Source organism: Lepidochelys kempii, chromosome 5 (genome assembly GCF_965140265.1).
Source record: "Lepidochelys kempii isolate rLepKem1 chromosome 5, rLepKem1.hap2, whole genome shotgun sequence".
Lineage (NCBI taxonomy): Eukaryota > Metazoa > Chordata > Testudines > Cheloniidae > Lepidochelys > Lepidochelys kempii.
The window spans coordinates 71,914,868-71,930,413 of NC_133260.1; the positions used below are offsets into that span (position 1 = coordinate 71,914,868).

The 15,546-nt window shown below is 47.0% G+C and overlaps 1 protein-coding gene across 4 annotated transcripts in view; it reads right to left on the reverse strand.

The window, feature by feature from the left end:
- Nucleotides 1-3,141, reverse strand: part of EPB41L4A (erythrocyte membrane protein band 4.1 like 4A) — a 222,493-nt gene extending 219,352 nt beyond the window's left edge. For 2 of the 4 annotated variants that reach the window (XM_073344691.1, XM_073344694.1), the window contains exons 1-2: nucleotides 2,828-3,141; nucleotides 1,625-2,029 (exon numbers count right to left, since the gene is read on the reverse strand). In XM_073344691.1, the coding sequence (XP_073200792.1) occupies nucleotides 1,625-1,723 (99 nt within the window). In that variant the 5' untranslated portion in view covers nucleotides 1,724-2,029; nucleotides 2,828-3,141. Of the gene's footprint in view, nucleotides 1-1,624; nucleotides 2,083-2,342; nucleotides 2,700-2,827 lie in introns of those variants that run through there. The other 2 variants (XM_073344692.1, XM_073344693.1) reach the window with 2 other exon arrangements.
- Between the last annotated feature and the right edge of the window lie 12,405 nt (nucleotides 3,142-15,546).

Here is a 15,546-nt window from a genome sequence, read left to right on the forward strand (position 1 = left end):
CCTTGTGTCCCACCCTGATCCAAAGTGGTGGGACCTGCTGCCACATGAGGAGAGGGATGAACCCCACTGGGCCAACCTGTACTCCATTCTGGTCCCCAGGGCCCATGGATACCAGTTAGTGGCTCACTCATGGAGCCGCGAGCACAGGTGTGTACCTGGTGCAGTTCACAAACTCCCCCAACACCTCTCCTTTCTGGAGTGAGAGGGAGACCATGGTGTACATCTATGTAGAGTGCATCAGCCCTCTTCTGGCTCCTCCAGAACTTTTCATTGAGGTTCTGGCGGCACTTTTCCCCTGTATCTCCTCATTTACACACATCCCATCAGTTGCCCCACAAAGTCACAGGACCTCCTCGTCAACCTCCTCCCTGACACCATCCTACATGGCCATCCATCATTCCAGGATGATGAAGCTGCATCAGGGGCTGGGGGGAGTGCTCTGAGACTGTGGAGTCTCTTTCCATTCCCTTGTTAAGTCATGCCTCCAAGCAAAGTTACTCTGGATGGTGTCCACTGACTCCTTAGACAGGCTTAGAGGAGTCATGGGCTCTGTCAGGCGTTCTCTGCTTGGTGTCCCTTTCCAGTTCCCTGATATTTAACTTCTTACCTCCATCCCATCCCTGATTTTTTCATTTCTTGTCCCTAGAATTTGTTTGTGGCCTGGGTTTAATGGCAGTGCAGAGCCTTTAGCTTCAGGAGGGTTTAGGTTCACCATCTCCCAACAACCACAACAGGCACACACACCTTTCAGCTAGATTCCCAATTTTTAACATTTAACCTTCACTCCAGTGTCTGTTTTTTCATGTATTGTCCCCAGTATTCAATTGGCAGCCTGAGTCCAATGGCTCCTCCCACTTGGTGGAGGGGATGGGCATCCAGCAGGCCTAGACCCCCCCTGCCCTCGTCCCCACCAATAGCATACACCTTTCCACTTCTGCAGCAACTAAGGCAAGGATCTTACAGACTCATTCACCACACAACCCTCATTAATTCCCAAAGTACCAATTATACATTGAATAAGGCACTGTGGAAAAAATAGTATATGGTCATAATTAAACATTGTATCATAGTGCACATGCACAAGGGGACAAATTAAGGTTGCAAAGGCGGTCTTAATTCTGGTATTTCCTAACTCTTGAGCAATGGACTTTGAGCTCTTGGTTTTTTTATGTAATAAATATCTAATACACAATGTCATGAGTCCTTCAGAACAGCTGGAAGCTGTTCAAACAAGTGTATGCCATAAAATAACCCATTTAGCCTTAGGAAATTAACTCTAGCAAATCTTTTAGAAGGCCACACATCATTAACACATGTTTTTGTGGTGAATTTCTGTCAATGGAGTAACTGAGAATTAAAGTTATGGAATGATTTTTCACCTTTTGGGGCTTTTTAAAAAGTATTCACTATTCAAACTTCTTTTCAGTTAACCAAATGTTAATTAAAGTACATAACCTCTCCATTTCATAGTAATTAGCAGTGAGCATGTTTAGATAACCACTCTCTGAACAGCACCTTCCCAGGCAGGATTTACCTCCTACTGCTGGGCTTTAGACAAAGCATTTCAAACATTATTGACAAGTGCCTAGGTAACCCTAATGAAAACAACACAGCCTGTGCTTACCTTTATCCCCTGCTGCTGGGTGGTTAGGGTCAACTTGGATTCATCCAGAAGCAAAACCTCACAATAAAATTCCTCCGGGACAGCACAGAAACAACCCATCACTGCTTTGATGTCTGGCTGAAACGGGAACGAGAGATAAAGGCGACCCCAACCTCCAGAAGGGGGGAAAGCTGCGCATTTAATTAATGCCACCGCTAATGAACAAGAAATGTATTCATCTCAGCAGTCCCAATGCAATACAACGATCCCAGGAGATGCAGGCGTTCAGGTACTTCTTGGATCTTGGAAAGCTGAGTATCCAGTTGCTATAAAGATGGTGAGCTAAACACTAAACAACTTCTCCTCCCTGGGCATCCTGCAAAAGTCTTCAGCAAGGCCGGGGAGTTAGAAGCTCCTTCCGCTGCCCTGTGGGAAAGAAAAATCACGTCGCAATGGGCCAGGAGAGCGCAGTCCCTACCCAGGTCCCACCTGCCAAGGTACAGCAGAGGGTCAGTCTCCGCCCTGTTCTTTAAACCCCTGTGCACATGGGCTGTGTTAGCACCCACTGTGCTCCGTGCCTGTTCTCACCGTGTCTCCGGGTTAATCATTTGCCACATTCCCACTCCCACCCCATTTCGGAGGCTGCTCTTTTGTCCAGAACTAGAGCACAGCAAGGCAGGGGAGAGCCACAGACCCACCCCCGCCTTACAGGGGAGGCAGAGACAAGGGGGCGAGTTACCGAGGCGGAAAGGAGAGCCGCGGGCTGGCAGCGCATGGCGCGGGGCCATGTGCAGAAGTACCCCGCTTCTCCGGCCGGCCCAGCCGGTTCTCCTCGCCTTCCTGCCCCTCCTCCTCCTCCTCCTCCTGAGCAGAGCGGAGCGCGCCCCTGCGGCGCCACCGCGCTGCTGCTGCTCCCCCGCGTCCTGGGCGCCGCACGTGCGGGCTCGCTGCCGCGAGGATGGGCGGCTGGGGCTTCGGGGCGCCCCTCGCGCAGCAGCTCTGTCCTTAGAGCTCCCTCAGCCCGCCCCGCCGCGAGCTCCCCAGGGCCGGAGAGCGCCTCACACGCCGGGCGGGCGCGGGGCTGGGACCCGACGGGGCTGGGGCGCGGCTCCACCTGCCCCCGGCAGCTGCCCGCACTCGGATTCCGAAAAGCCCCGGTGGCTCAGGAAGGGCCAAGGGGCGCCGCGGCCGCCTCTGCCCGCGCCTGCCGGGGCGGTGACTTGCCCTGCTCTCCTCAGCTCCCGTCCCAACAGCAGCGTGTCCCGGTGGCTGGAGCCGCCGCCGCCTCAGCCCTCCAGCAGCATCGCGGGGGCTGCCGCCAGGGAGCAACGAGCGCGCAGCCACGTTGTGGCCGGACCTGCGGCTCTCCCGGGCCGGCCCCTGGCCGCAGCTCAGCTGTGTCCGTCTCCAGGGGCGATGGTGGCGGCCGGGGCCGGCAAGGCAGCAGGGCGGCTGCTCGAGCTCCTGCGCTACGGGCGCAGCTTCTCCTCCCTCCGCCCGGCTGCTCCGGTCGCCTGTCCCGGCCCTAGCAGCGCCAGGCGCTGAGGCAGCAGTGACCCCTGCTGGGCCAGCGCCTCACGCGCCGGGCTCCCGGGGCTGCAGCCGCCGGCCCACGTGCAGGTGCAGCGGAGCTAGCCTGGCCCCTGCCTGCGGGCAACGCGCACCGGGACAGGACTCGGGCTGCAATTGCACAGCTGGTCCGCAGCGGCTTTGCAAAACCAGCCCGAGGGATGGTCCTGTGGGGCCGTGAGGAGGGACCCTAGATTGCCTCCGTCCTGGGCAAACCGGTAGTGGACGGGGCAGGGTGGGTTTAACCTCGCAAAATTTCCAAAGGGTTCAGCTCCCAGTGTTGGTGCGGTTGGAGGGGGGTGAATAAAAGCTACCGGTTTGAGCCCGTCTTGCCTGCGGCTATCATGGAGCTCCGGGGTTTCTACTGATTGATGAATATGAAATGCAAGATGAAAATACAGCTCCTGCCACATGGCACTGCCTGGAGGTGTTTGGTTTTAAAGGTAGTTCTGTCAGGTGGAAGTGATTGCTAGGTACTGTCCTTTAGTTCCAAAGATTTTCATATTGAAGAAGCATGAGCAGATAGAAATTAGGAATTTTATTGCAATATTTATTTAGTAGCCAAAATTGAGAGGAAGGTCTAGTGCAAGGGATACCTCAGTGGTTTGAGCATTGGCCTGCTAAACCCAGGGTTGTGAGTTCAATCCTTGAGGGGGCCCTTTAGGGATCAGGGGATTGGCCCTGCTTTGAGCAGGGGGTTGGACTAGATAACCTCCTGAGGTCCCTCCCGATTCTGTACTTTGTCACACATTTATATTCCCTTCTCCCCTCTGTTCTTTTGTAAGCAAGCAGAAGGCTATGGCCCTGAGTCTGCAAACACTTGTGCATGTGCTTATCTGTGCACACCTAAGTAGTTCAGTTGAAGTGAAAGAGATTATTGAGTGGGTAAAAGGTAAGCACTCACATAAGTATGTATGTAGCCCACACTAGGAGTGTGTCAGTATTTGTCCCCCTCTAGTGACTGAGTCCATGAGGTGATTGTGGCCTTATGGAGGAGGTTTCTCAGTTGACAAACTATACTAGTTAAGATCCATACCATGCAGGAGGAGGATGGTCCAGTAGTAAGGATGCTAGCCTGGGTATGGGAGAACTAAGTGCCATTCCCTGCTTTACAACAAATTTCCTGTGTGACCTTGGGCAGAGCCCAATCTAGGTACAGGCAAGCTTAGGCAGCTGCCTAGGGCAGCAAATTTTGGAACTTTCCCCATCTATTTCCATGGGCAGTGGTGGTGCTGGGGGATGAGGCTGACAGGGCTGCCCCTGCGAGAGGGTTGCCACCAGCTGGGGCTCTGGGAAGCAGGAAGCAGCCCTCAGCCAGGCTGCTGTGGAAGCACTCCTGCCTCTGGCATGGGTAAGATCACAGCCATGACTCAGGCACTGAGCAGCTCAGGGCTCCTCTTCATGGCTCCTCCTCACTGGCTGCCAGGGCTTTGGCTACAAGCAGAGCTACCCACCTGGCTTCATCTTCACACTGAGCCTGTACCTGCTGCTCTGTGCCCAGCCCCCAGGGACCCTGCTGCTGCCCCAGTCACTTGCCCTCACTCTAGATTCACACTGTGGCTGCTGCATGCTATGTTCTCAACTGCAGGATCATCCAAAAAAGGGGGGGCACTTGGGTTGCAGGAGTTGCTGGGTGCAGATTGTGGGGGGCTAGGCTGAGGCTGTGAAGCACAAGAGGCCAGACAGAAGGGATGAGATGGGGGTGTGGAGTTCAGGGGGATGCCCATGTCTGGTTGTGGTTGAGCTGAGCAGCTGGTTCTAGTGGTGGAGAAGGCTGGTGTAGGTTTGCAGGTCCCTGCCCTGAACTTCTAAGGAGATGGGATGGGGTGACACATTGAAGTTGTGCCTAGGGCAGCAGATTGTCTTAAGCAGCCTCTGCTCTGCTTGGGCAAGTCAGTGAGTATTAGTTCCCCACCTGTAAGAAGAATAGTATTTCACAGGAGTGTTGTGAGGATAAAAATGGTGAGAGATCCAGATACTATATGGTACCACAGCCCATGTAAGCTAGACAGAGTGCTACATATTATCATTAACTCAGTGTATTATTTTCAGTTACCAGAAACCTTTTGAATACGTTATAAACACTGAAGACATGAAAAAGCTGAAGCAAACTGAGAACATTCCCAAATTTTGCTGTCCCTGGACTAGACATTCCAAATCATGTAACCTGGATGAGTTATTTTCTTACATCGGTGGGGCAGCAACAATTTCTTTCGGGTCCATATAAATCACACAGTCCACTCCAGGTGGTATATTCTGGTAATGGACAGTTTTCCAGGACAGGAATGTCTGGTTCCTGTCCATTCTGCTCAGTCTATCTATAGGTATTTACATCAGGCTCATCTCCCTCCTATCTGATCACCTAAGGGCTAGTTTTAATCACTATATATGTATTTATTCTCATATCAGCCATCAATGATTAATGAGCAAGCAGGGTGGTTCAGTGAACTAAGTATTAGGTTTGAAACCCTTGAAGTGTAACTCTGACGACTCATTTCCAGGTCACAACCCACCTGCTGAGAAGCCCTAAACTCACTAATAACAGGTTCTGCATTGGCTGATATTTTAAAAAGAACCTTAAGTTATCCATCTTCACATTTTCAAAATCACTAGAAAACTGAGCCCCCTTTTATTCCACAAGAAAAAAATGGTGTAAATTCATTATTACTACATCACATGTGTATTTTTGACTTTTTCTTGCCTTTGGATGGACTTTGCTTTGGACTAGCATTTCTTTTGCTGTGTATGATGCAAGGAGAAGAGAGGGAAAATGCAGTGGTTTTTTGTTTCCTACCCATCTTCCCAGCTACCAGACTATCTAAAATACTTTATTTTTCTAATTTCAATTTTTTGTCCTGGAATTTAAATCTCTTATGAAAGGTTAGAGATGAAATCTACATTCAAATGTTTTTTTTTGAGATGGTTGGCTGAAAAAATACTGTCAAAGCAAAAAAAACAACAACAAAAAACCCAACCCTTAAAGCCTACTCTAAAAACACAGGCTCCTACCAGTTCAGCTAAAAAGAATCTCCATGAATTTCCTTAATTTTATGGGTTACATCCTTCGTAGGTCAGCTACCTAGAGTGACTGTCACAGACTGGCTAGCTGTTTAAGGTAAATTGGATTCAGCCTTGTCTGTGACCAGAGACTTACCTGCCAGTGGAGTGTGTTGGAGATCTAATTATAATGACTGATCCAGCTGCAGAGGATCAGAGAGGACTTATTCAGAGCTGTGAGTGCAGTCTAGAAGAGGTGACCCAGGAGAGAGATGTAAGGGGAGTCCCTTTTCTGGGAAGGACCTAGTGATATCAAGCTGGAAGAACCACCCCCCCAGGAGCAGGTTACTCTCCTGTGAAGGAGACCCTGCAATTGGGTCTGTAGGATGTAAGGAGATTCCTGAGGGAAGCTGCTAAGGCTACTGTATACGGGAGGCAATAGGGAAAACCTGCTAGGAATAAGCAAGGTAGGAGAAACTCTGCAGGAGCAAAACAGGAGAGGACTTCAGTGTAGCCTAAGAGGGGTGGAAGAATTATTAGTCTGGCTATTTATTTATACTTACATTTGGATGTTTGTTACTCTGGAAGGGGATGGAATTCGTAAGTGACCTGGCTGGAGGGCATGGCTACAGAAGACACAATAGGGACAGGCTATAATGGGTATCAAGGAAGGGCTTGGGAGGGAACACGAGATGTAAAGCCCCTTGCAATGCCATGACTTGCTGCCAGGGAGTGTTATGGGAGGGAGAAACTGCTTACAGTAACATAGTCAACTACTTAAGTACATCTGATATTCCATCCAGGAGAAGAAAGCATTCTACACGTATACTATACACTTTCCTCGCTCAGGCAAAACTCTTCCTCAAACAGCTGGGCTTTACAGGAGTTCCTGTGTAACATTTGGTCACCAGTTGTAATAACTTAATGATTGCACAGATTTGACACTTGCAATTTCAGGTGTTCTGAACTAACTACTGGACCAAACTACTAAAGAAAGTGGTGGATTCTCCCTCTCTTGGGAGTCTTCAAGTCAAGCCTAGATGCCTTCGTGGAAGATGTGCTTTAGTCAAACAAGTTATTGGGCTCAGTACTGGAGTAAGTGGATGAAGAGTAATGGCCTGTGATGTTCAGGAGGTTAGACTAGATGATTAATTGGTCCTTTCTGGCCTTAAAATCTATGAATCTATGCATACCATATAAACTTCACAGTTGTCAGAAGACAGAATTTCTTTTGCACAGACACAGGCTCTTAACATTTAAACTAATCAAGAACTTCCATTACCTGTAGCAGAATCAGGATTTATAGTCTCTTTATGGGTGCACGAGAGGGTGAGGTAATCTCTAGAATTTAAACAGGAATCCAGGACTGACATTCTCATCAATACAGGGAAATGCAATAGGCAATGCATTGCAATATCAACATCCTATTTTTATTTTTCAATTCTACCTCTCACAATACTTTTAATATCAGCACTTTAAGTACATATAATAAGTTTCACTTTTAAGTATTAAGAAACCTGTATCTGTAGGAAATTAGGCCTGGTATTTTGTCCCTTTAACCAGTACAAGTGCACATGTTGTTAGAAATGTTTTGAAAAACTAGTAATAGTGAAAAATTTGCCCTAACAGAGTTTCAATTACTTGTGACCTGAAAATATTATGATAATTATAAATAAAAGGTTCTCCAGTCTAAAAACCCCACAAGAAAATCATCAAACCAACAACCTCAGAATAGGAGCCAAAGGGGAGACTGAAATAGGAATGAAAATAAAACATTCTGCAACATTTTACACTATTACAGAAAATCTTCGGAAAGTTATCTATTACTGCACCAATCCTATGGCTGAAAGGACCACTTTGTGCCTCCATAATAATTGTTATATTGTTGTGGTCAAATTAAATGAATAGTCTGTTGTGAATATGAATATAGTTCCTCAATTCAAATATGGTATGTCAGTAGAAATACTTCCTCCAGACTAGGGGGATCCAAGTTTCACAGGTTTGAAGGTTGCTTTACCCTATGTCCCCTTAGTGAAGGATATCTAAAATGTCTTTTTGCTCCCCTTATATTACCCAAAGTCCATTGTCTCTGTAGCAAGAGCCAGGATCAGGTTGCCAACTTTCTAACCAAACAAAACCAAACACCCTAGCCGTGCTCCTTCCTGAGGCCCCACCCCCCTGTTCACTACATTTTCTCCTCCCTCGGTGGCTCGCTTTCCCCCATGTTCACTCACGTTCACTGTGCTGGGGCAGGGGGTTGGGGTGCAGAAGTGGGTGAGAGCTCTAATGGGGGGGCTCCAGGATGGGGCCAGAAATGAGGGGTTTGGAGTGTGGGAGGGTGCTCTGCTGTGGCGGGGAGTTGGGGTGTGGGAGGGGGTGAAGGCTCTGGCTGGGGGGTGGGCTCTGGGGTGAGGCTGGGGATGAGAGGTTTGGGGTACAGGAGGGGGCTCCAGGCAGGGGGTGGGGACAAGGGATTCAAAGTGTGGGAGGGGGCTGTGGATTGAGGCAAGGTGCAGGAGTACGTACAGGGTCTGGGTTGGGGATGTGGGCTCTGTGGTAGGGCTGGAAATGAGGAGTTTGGGGTGAAGGAGAGGGCTCTGGGTTTGGGGGGCTCAGGGCTGGGGCAGGAGGTTGGGACTCATAGTTGGGGCATGGGCTTACCTTGGGCAGCTCCCAGTCAGTTGCGCTAAGGCAGACTCCCTGCCTGTCCTGGCTCCACACTGCATCCCAGAAGAAACCAGCAGTTCTGGTTTTCTAGGCAGGGGGCCCAAGAGGCTCTATGCACTGCTCTTGCCTGCAGGCACCACCACCCCAGCTCCCATTGGCCACGGTTCCCGGCCAGTGGGAGTGCGGAGCCGGTGCTTGGGGCAGGGGCAGCACGTGGAGCCCTGTGGCCTGCCCGCCTAGGAACCAAACCTGCTGGCTGCTTCCAGGGTGCAGCACGGTGCCAGGACAGGTAGGGAGCCTGCGTTAGCCCTGCAGCTCCACCGACCAGACTTTTAATGGCGCGGTCAGCAGTGCTGACTGGAGCTGCCAGGGTCCCTTTTCAACTGGGCATTTTGGTAAAAAACCAGATACCTGGCAGCCCTAAGCCAGGAGGACTTTCTGGGGTGCAGACTCTGTCCCTCAGTGTGCTCACCAAACTGCCACTTGATAGCTTGATTGTTCTGTTTACCTTATATGTAAACATATTTTCATTGTCCTCTGTCTTACAAAGCTTGACCCAGACAGGTAAATCCACATTCCTTTGTCCAAGGCAGGCTGGTTTATCAACTCTCTCCACAACATGTTTTAGGAACATATTTCCAGCACACATACATAACTCTTTATACACCACCCATACATGCATCACGCAATGATATTCATGACCAGCATGTGACAAGCTTTCATAAAAACCTTACTCAATGCACTTTTATACTACAATAATATTGTATAAAATCAGTTGATTCAATTGCTTATCCTTTGGGGTTCAGACCCCCTTTTGTCCCCCCAGCGTGTCCGTACCTTGATTGTCTCACACACACACATGACAAAAATTATGGCCATTGGAAGACAAGAGGAAGCAGTAAAGATCAAACTCAGATAAAGAACTAGAACAAGTATAAAAATGTGTTCATCTTGGAGGACAAATATCAGAGAATGGGAATTGTGAAGATGACATAAAGAGAATTGGACTTGTTGCTACTACATTTGGAAAACTCTGCAAGATTTGGAAGACTAAGAACATTTTGATAAAAGTGAAAGTCAGCATATATGAGACCGCTATCAAGCCAATACTGCTGTAAGGGTAGGAATGCTGGAGTATGAGGAAAGCCGATGAACAAACGATTTTGACTGCAGAAATGAACTGGCTGAAGGGAACACAGAGTTTCAAGACTGCAGAAACATTGCTGTTGCAGAAAATTTAAGGAAGACAACTACAATGGTTTGGATATGTGTCAAGAATGAACCCCGAAAGAATACCATACATGGTGATACATACCAGAGTGCAAGAAACTAGAAACAAAGGAAGACTGAGGATGCACTGGCTAGACATGGTGAAGAATGATGTAGAACAAAAAGGTTTAAAGGTGAATGAAGCCATGAAGCTGGTTCAAGATAGAAAATAGCAGAAAGACATCTTTCAGCCCCTTGTCACTGTTGAGTTGACAGATGGGAATCAAAGAAGTCTATCCTGTTAACTGTGGTCCATACCAATAAAAGACAAATTTACTTCAGAGACAATGGCTTATCAGGCAGTGTTATCTCTAAATTGTTTCATTAGGATTGTCAGGCAGAGAGTTTGAACCTATAAATCATTGGCTATCCTTAGAGCAGCAGGAAGATCCCAGCTATCTTAAGGCTTTCTGTTGCTTTCTGGGTAGTATGGATTCCACAACAGCTTTGCTTCCATGTGATTGCTACCAACCACTTCTGGTTGAATGTGCGGAGGGAATTGTGTGTGATATACTATTAATGGGGTACCATGCCCATCTTCTCCCAATCAGCAGAGATCCAACTCTCTGGTGCGCCTGCAGAGAGGCTGCTATGGAATTAATGGAAGGGTCAGAACATGCTATGGAACTACTACTTCACTGTGTTCCACATGTGGAGTTCTAGCTCTACTGGATTTGGCTCCCCATTTATACAAGTAGCAGAGAGGAGCAGAGGGTAGAAGCTGTACAGCAAATGCAGTCAAGCAGACAATCTGGGGTACTTTGCATCTTCCACCAAAAGACTTCCAAGAGCACTACTCATCAGTTACAGCCCATTAGAGGTTTGGCCCTCACAGGGAAAATGAAGTAAGTTTGTTTCTTCAGAATTATGCTGCTCTGCTTCAGCATGCCCCCACCTGCCCATATTCCACTGCAGCACGTATCGGCCCCCAGACATTTACAGTCCTTGAAGAGAGAATCTCCAGATGACGTTTAATAACCACTGAGAGGTATACTTATTGTTACCCCACCCATCCCCAAAGAGAACTGAAATGGGCAAGAGAACAAGAATTGCTTCAACACACTGATTTTAGTGTGCAGAGACTGAGGGTAAATATGTCAGAGGTATGCAAGTACTTCTGATTTTATTAGCAATTATTCCTACTTGAAAACACAATCCACAATCAGTTCATTATATCTTTGGATGAAACCTGCAACTCTTTAAAATATGCACAAGATAAAGATTTCATCTTACAATGTTTGGAACCATTCATTCTGTTACTGTATAATGAATGTGTATGCACAGGTTGGGTACCTTACAGTATTTCATGTGCCTGTGAAATGGCATGCCATAGTGTTTTTTATTCCACTTATTAAATGGCCTTTTATTGTATATGTACTTTATAAGAAACTGATCAAAAACATTTCACATATATGAAAAAAAACTGTTAGACAAAGAACAGGTCAGCCATATGAAGCCATGATCATTAGAAAAAGTGTTAAAGTTTAGAAAAGTCCAAGTTAATCATTTAAATGGTCAATGGGAATAACTTGGCACCCTTTTGTGGTTTTAAAAAAAAAAACACCTATGGGAGCTCTGAATTGAAGTGGGATCAAGTTGTTAATTTTCTTTCTGGTTTACATAACAACTTGAGGTCCTGCAAACACACACACACACCCCTAAATGGCTAATGCTTTTTAAAGTATCTCTCTTTTGCTATATCACACCTCTTATTGTAGCTCTTAAATAGTTCTTTAAAAAATAGGTGAGAGAAAAATTTGAGAAAATAGCAAAAAACACACCACCACAAACCCCATTAAAACACCCCACTAATTGAAAACTATAAGGTTTAAAAATCAGCCCCTGCAACATCTATTTACTTTTGCATTTAACAACTAATCTTTATATTTACAACAACAACAAAAACTTTGAGAGTTCGCTCAAGTTGTTCTCGTACATATGAAGTAGTTTTACAGTGCCTCTGGTAAATGATTCGGGACATAGTCCACATTTCTCAAATGTGCAAGCGGCCACCAGGGGCTTTTCTTGTGGCTGCAGCTTCCTGGGTGGTGATTGTGGCTCCGCTGCTCCCCCTCCTGCCGCCCCAAATGCCAGAGGAGCAGGCAGGCAGTGTGAGTTCCCCACCTTTCTAGGAGTGGTGGGGTTCAGGCTTCCAGCTTCAGCTCTGGAGTGACAGGCTCTGTCCTCCAGTCCCACAGCAGCAGACTCCATCCTATGGCTGTGGGGCTTTGGGCTCTGGCCCCAGCCCTGGGCTCTCGACAACATCGCCCTTGAACCCTGCTGCCTCCCCTGGCCCTCTGCTGCCTCTCTACCCACCTCCCCATCCAGAACTTAATTTGTCCTCCAGCTTACCAGGGCTGAGTAAATCTTGTGAAAAGTGGTCTCTGTATGTTTGTTAATATCACTTTTCACTGCCTTCTAGCTATCAAGTCTGCTGCTGTGAAAAGTGATATTAATAAACATACAAATATCACTTTTCACAGAAGACGACTTACTAGCTATCAAGTCATAAAAAAGCAACCAAAAAAAAAAGACAAGAACATGCAAAACACCTTATTTGTGTTTCTATTCTGTTTAGATCCAGTAAAGAATACAGACAAGTGTGCATCATTTTTGTTATTGGGTCTGCAAAAATCCCTACATAAATTACCTATTTACCTACCTGATTTGGACCTATATATGTGCATATTTATTTGTTTTTTCTGTGGTTAATTATTTTAGGAAAAATTATCAGAGTGGCCACCAGCAAGAGATTTTTTGGTGTGAGAACCTCTGACAGACCATCCCTAATGAAAAAATTTGCGAAGAACCAGATGATCTTGAGTTCAACTTCTTCAACAAAGTTTGTACATATTTTTGGATAGTGACAATGATTAAATGTTGAAATATAGTGAGCCACCTGACACCAAGAGAAAAAGACAGATGAAGATTTTTATTGAAATGACAACCTCTGTGGGATTTGAAGTCATTGCTTTTGAAATATAAGGCAAATATCCTCTCCACTGGAATAAACAGACTTTGCATAAGATCCATGACAATTTAGAAGTAATACTTTTGCCTTCAGAGGAAGCCCATTTTTCCCCAGGAATGCTAAATAAAGGAGCAGATTGTCCCCTGTTTCTGAGAGTGGAAGGGAGCTGGATTGGGTGGATCGAGGCTAGAAGTCCAGAAAGGGGTGAAGGAGTGCCATTTCCACAGTGTCATCCCACTTTCCCTTGTCTAGGAACAGTGTTGTCCTGAAACTTTCATGGTCTCGAAGATGTGCTGCTATACCCAATGCTTAATTTGTAATGAAAGAGGTGCCAGGGCTCAAGCAATGTTTTTTACATTCATACCTGATATAGCAAGCCCAGAGGTGCTGCAAATATGAACTGCTCACCTAAACATGCTGGGCTAAGCCCTGGCACAAATTAAGCATTGGTTATATCTATCCCAAGAGATTAGACAGTCCATGATAGGAAAAGAATGTCTTGCAATCAGGTGGGTGGTTGGTGCTCATGGGTACTACTTGCTGAGGATCCCTTTCATCCTGGTGATAGTCCATGCCCTCCTGTGCTGGCTATAATCCATGAACGAAGCCAGTCATTGGCTGACATGGTAGTATTTTGCATTGTATCCTTTCACTATTCAAGTGTAACACTACTCACAAATAGTATCTGAATGTGGACTTTTTCCTCCCAAGAAGATGGGGGTATCAATACCAAGAGAGATAGACCTAGGCCCTGCTTCTTTGAGGGATGTATGTGTGTGAGCATGGGCGACCTGTAAACCGGCCATTGGGGGACGTTAGCCCCCAGCCCTTCCTCTCCCCCTCCTCCCCTGCAGGAGCCCAGAGCATCCGCACCATGGCCATCAGCACCCTAGTCCCAGATCGACTGAGCACCCAGAGCACCAGGCACCCGGGTGGCGTGCCCGCAGCACCCCCAGCCCCAGAGCACTGGGTGAGAGACATAGTTGCAGTACCCCCAGCCCCAGAGTGCTGGGTGGGCAGTGTGATCCCAGTGCCCTGAGTGCTGGGTGGTGAGGTGCGAACCTGGCGGCAGACCCAGACCCAGCCAGCCTGGACCACAGAAGAACAGGAACTGCAGGAGGGAGCCTGGGGCCGGAGCATGGGCAGAGCCATTCCAGGCTGTTTGGGGAGGCACAGCATCCCCCAGCCTATGATACTCACTGTCCACATGTGTGGGTGTACTGGTCTTTCAGTGAGCCTGGAAAAAGAACCCGTAGCCCAGACACACTACAACTCAGTGAAGAATCTAGGAGGAGACCTTGACAAGCCAGATATGGCCTGGGAGAATTTTGGGTTAATTCCCAACAAGAATTCAGAGTCAGCTCAGGGATGCACTCATCTGGGAGTTAATTAAATGCAGCTGCTCCAACTAACATCCACACATTAAAGAGGAGTGGTTTACACCTGCAAGAGAGGAAGACTGGGTGTGTGTGGATAGAGCAGGAAGTTCTGTGGCAAAAGAGTTATTCTATTTGCATTTTTGTTTTAGAGTTTATTAACTCTGTATTTCCAACCCCAACCATTCAAAAATCATGAGTCTGGCTTCCCCAAATCATGATATTGGCTTAAAAATCATGAGATTTTAAATTTTGGGAGGAAAAGGTTTGCCTTCTGTCTCTTGAACCTGTAGGTTTCATTCAAGTCACATTTTCAATATTTCCTCTGCAATCACAAGGGCAAGAAACTTTTTTTAAATGAAAGTGAGATGTTTATGTAATTACTTGATTCCAAGAGCTGGGACATTAAGAAAAACAACATTATGGTGAGATTCATGATTAAATTATCAGAGCTGACAACAATAACTGTTCAGCTATATACTTAAGTATGTAATCTTTAGAAGTAATGCAGTCAGTGACTTTTGTCAAGTTTTTGTTATCTTGATTAACCAGAATTCCTGAAACCCCCTAATGAGAATTTTTGCATTTAAAACTGTCTCCTGTGAACTGTCTAACGCTAGCTATGTCTTAGCCCTACTGTAGATGGACAGAAAATGGAAAGTAATGACAAGCAGAAATCTGGGGAATGTCACTAATCAAAGGCCACCACAACGGTATTCGTAGAGAAATAAAGGAAGAATGACTTGTCTGCAGTGACCCCACGTGTATCTGTAGGTATTAGGAGAAAGCCAGTGTTTTGTCCTGGTTTTTGTAGCTGCCTGTAGACCCTGAGCACCAGCGGGAGTTGCCATTTAGCAAGTAAGATAGTGAAATTGATAATAGGCTGGCTGAACACACATGCACCTCAGGGATCCTCTCCAACAAAGCACATCACACACTGACATGCTACCCTCCCTACCATGAGACCCCTCCCTGAGTTTGCCTTTCTGCGTGATTCTCTGGCCAGCCCTCTCCATGGTATATTCAGAGTCAGATCTGACTCAGACAGAGAAGGAACCTGTGGAGGAAAAAGGAATACCATTATATAATATACA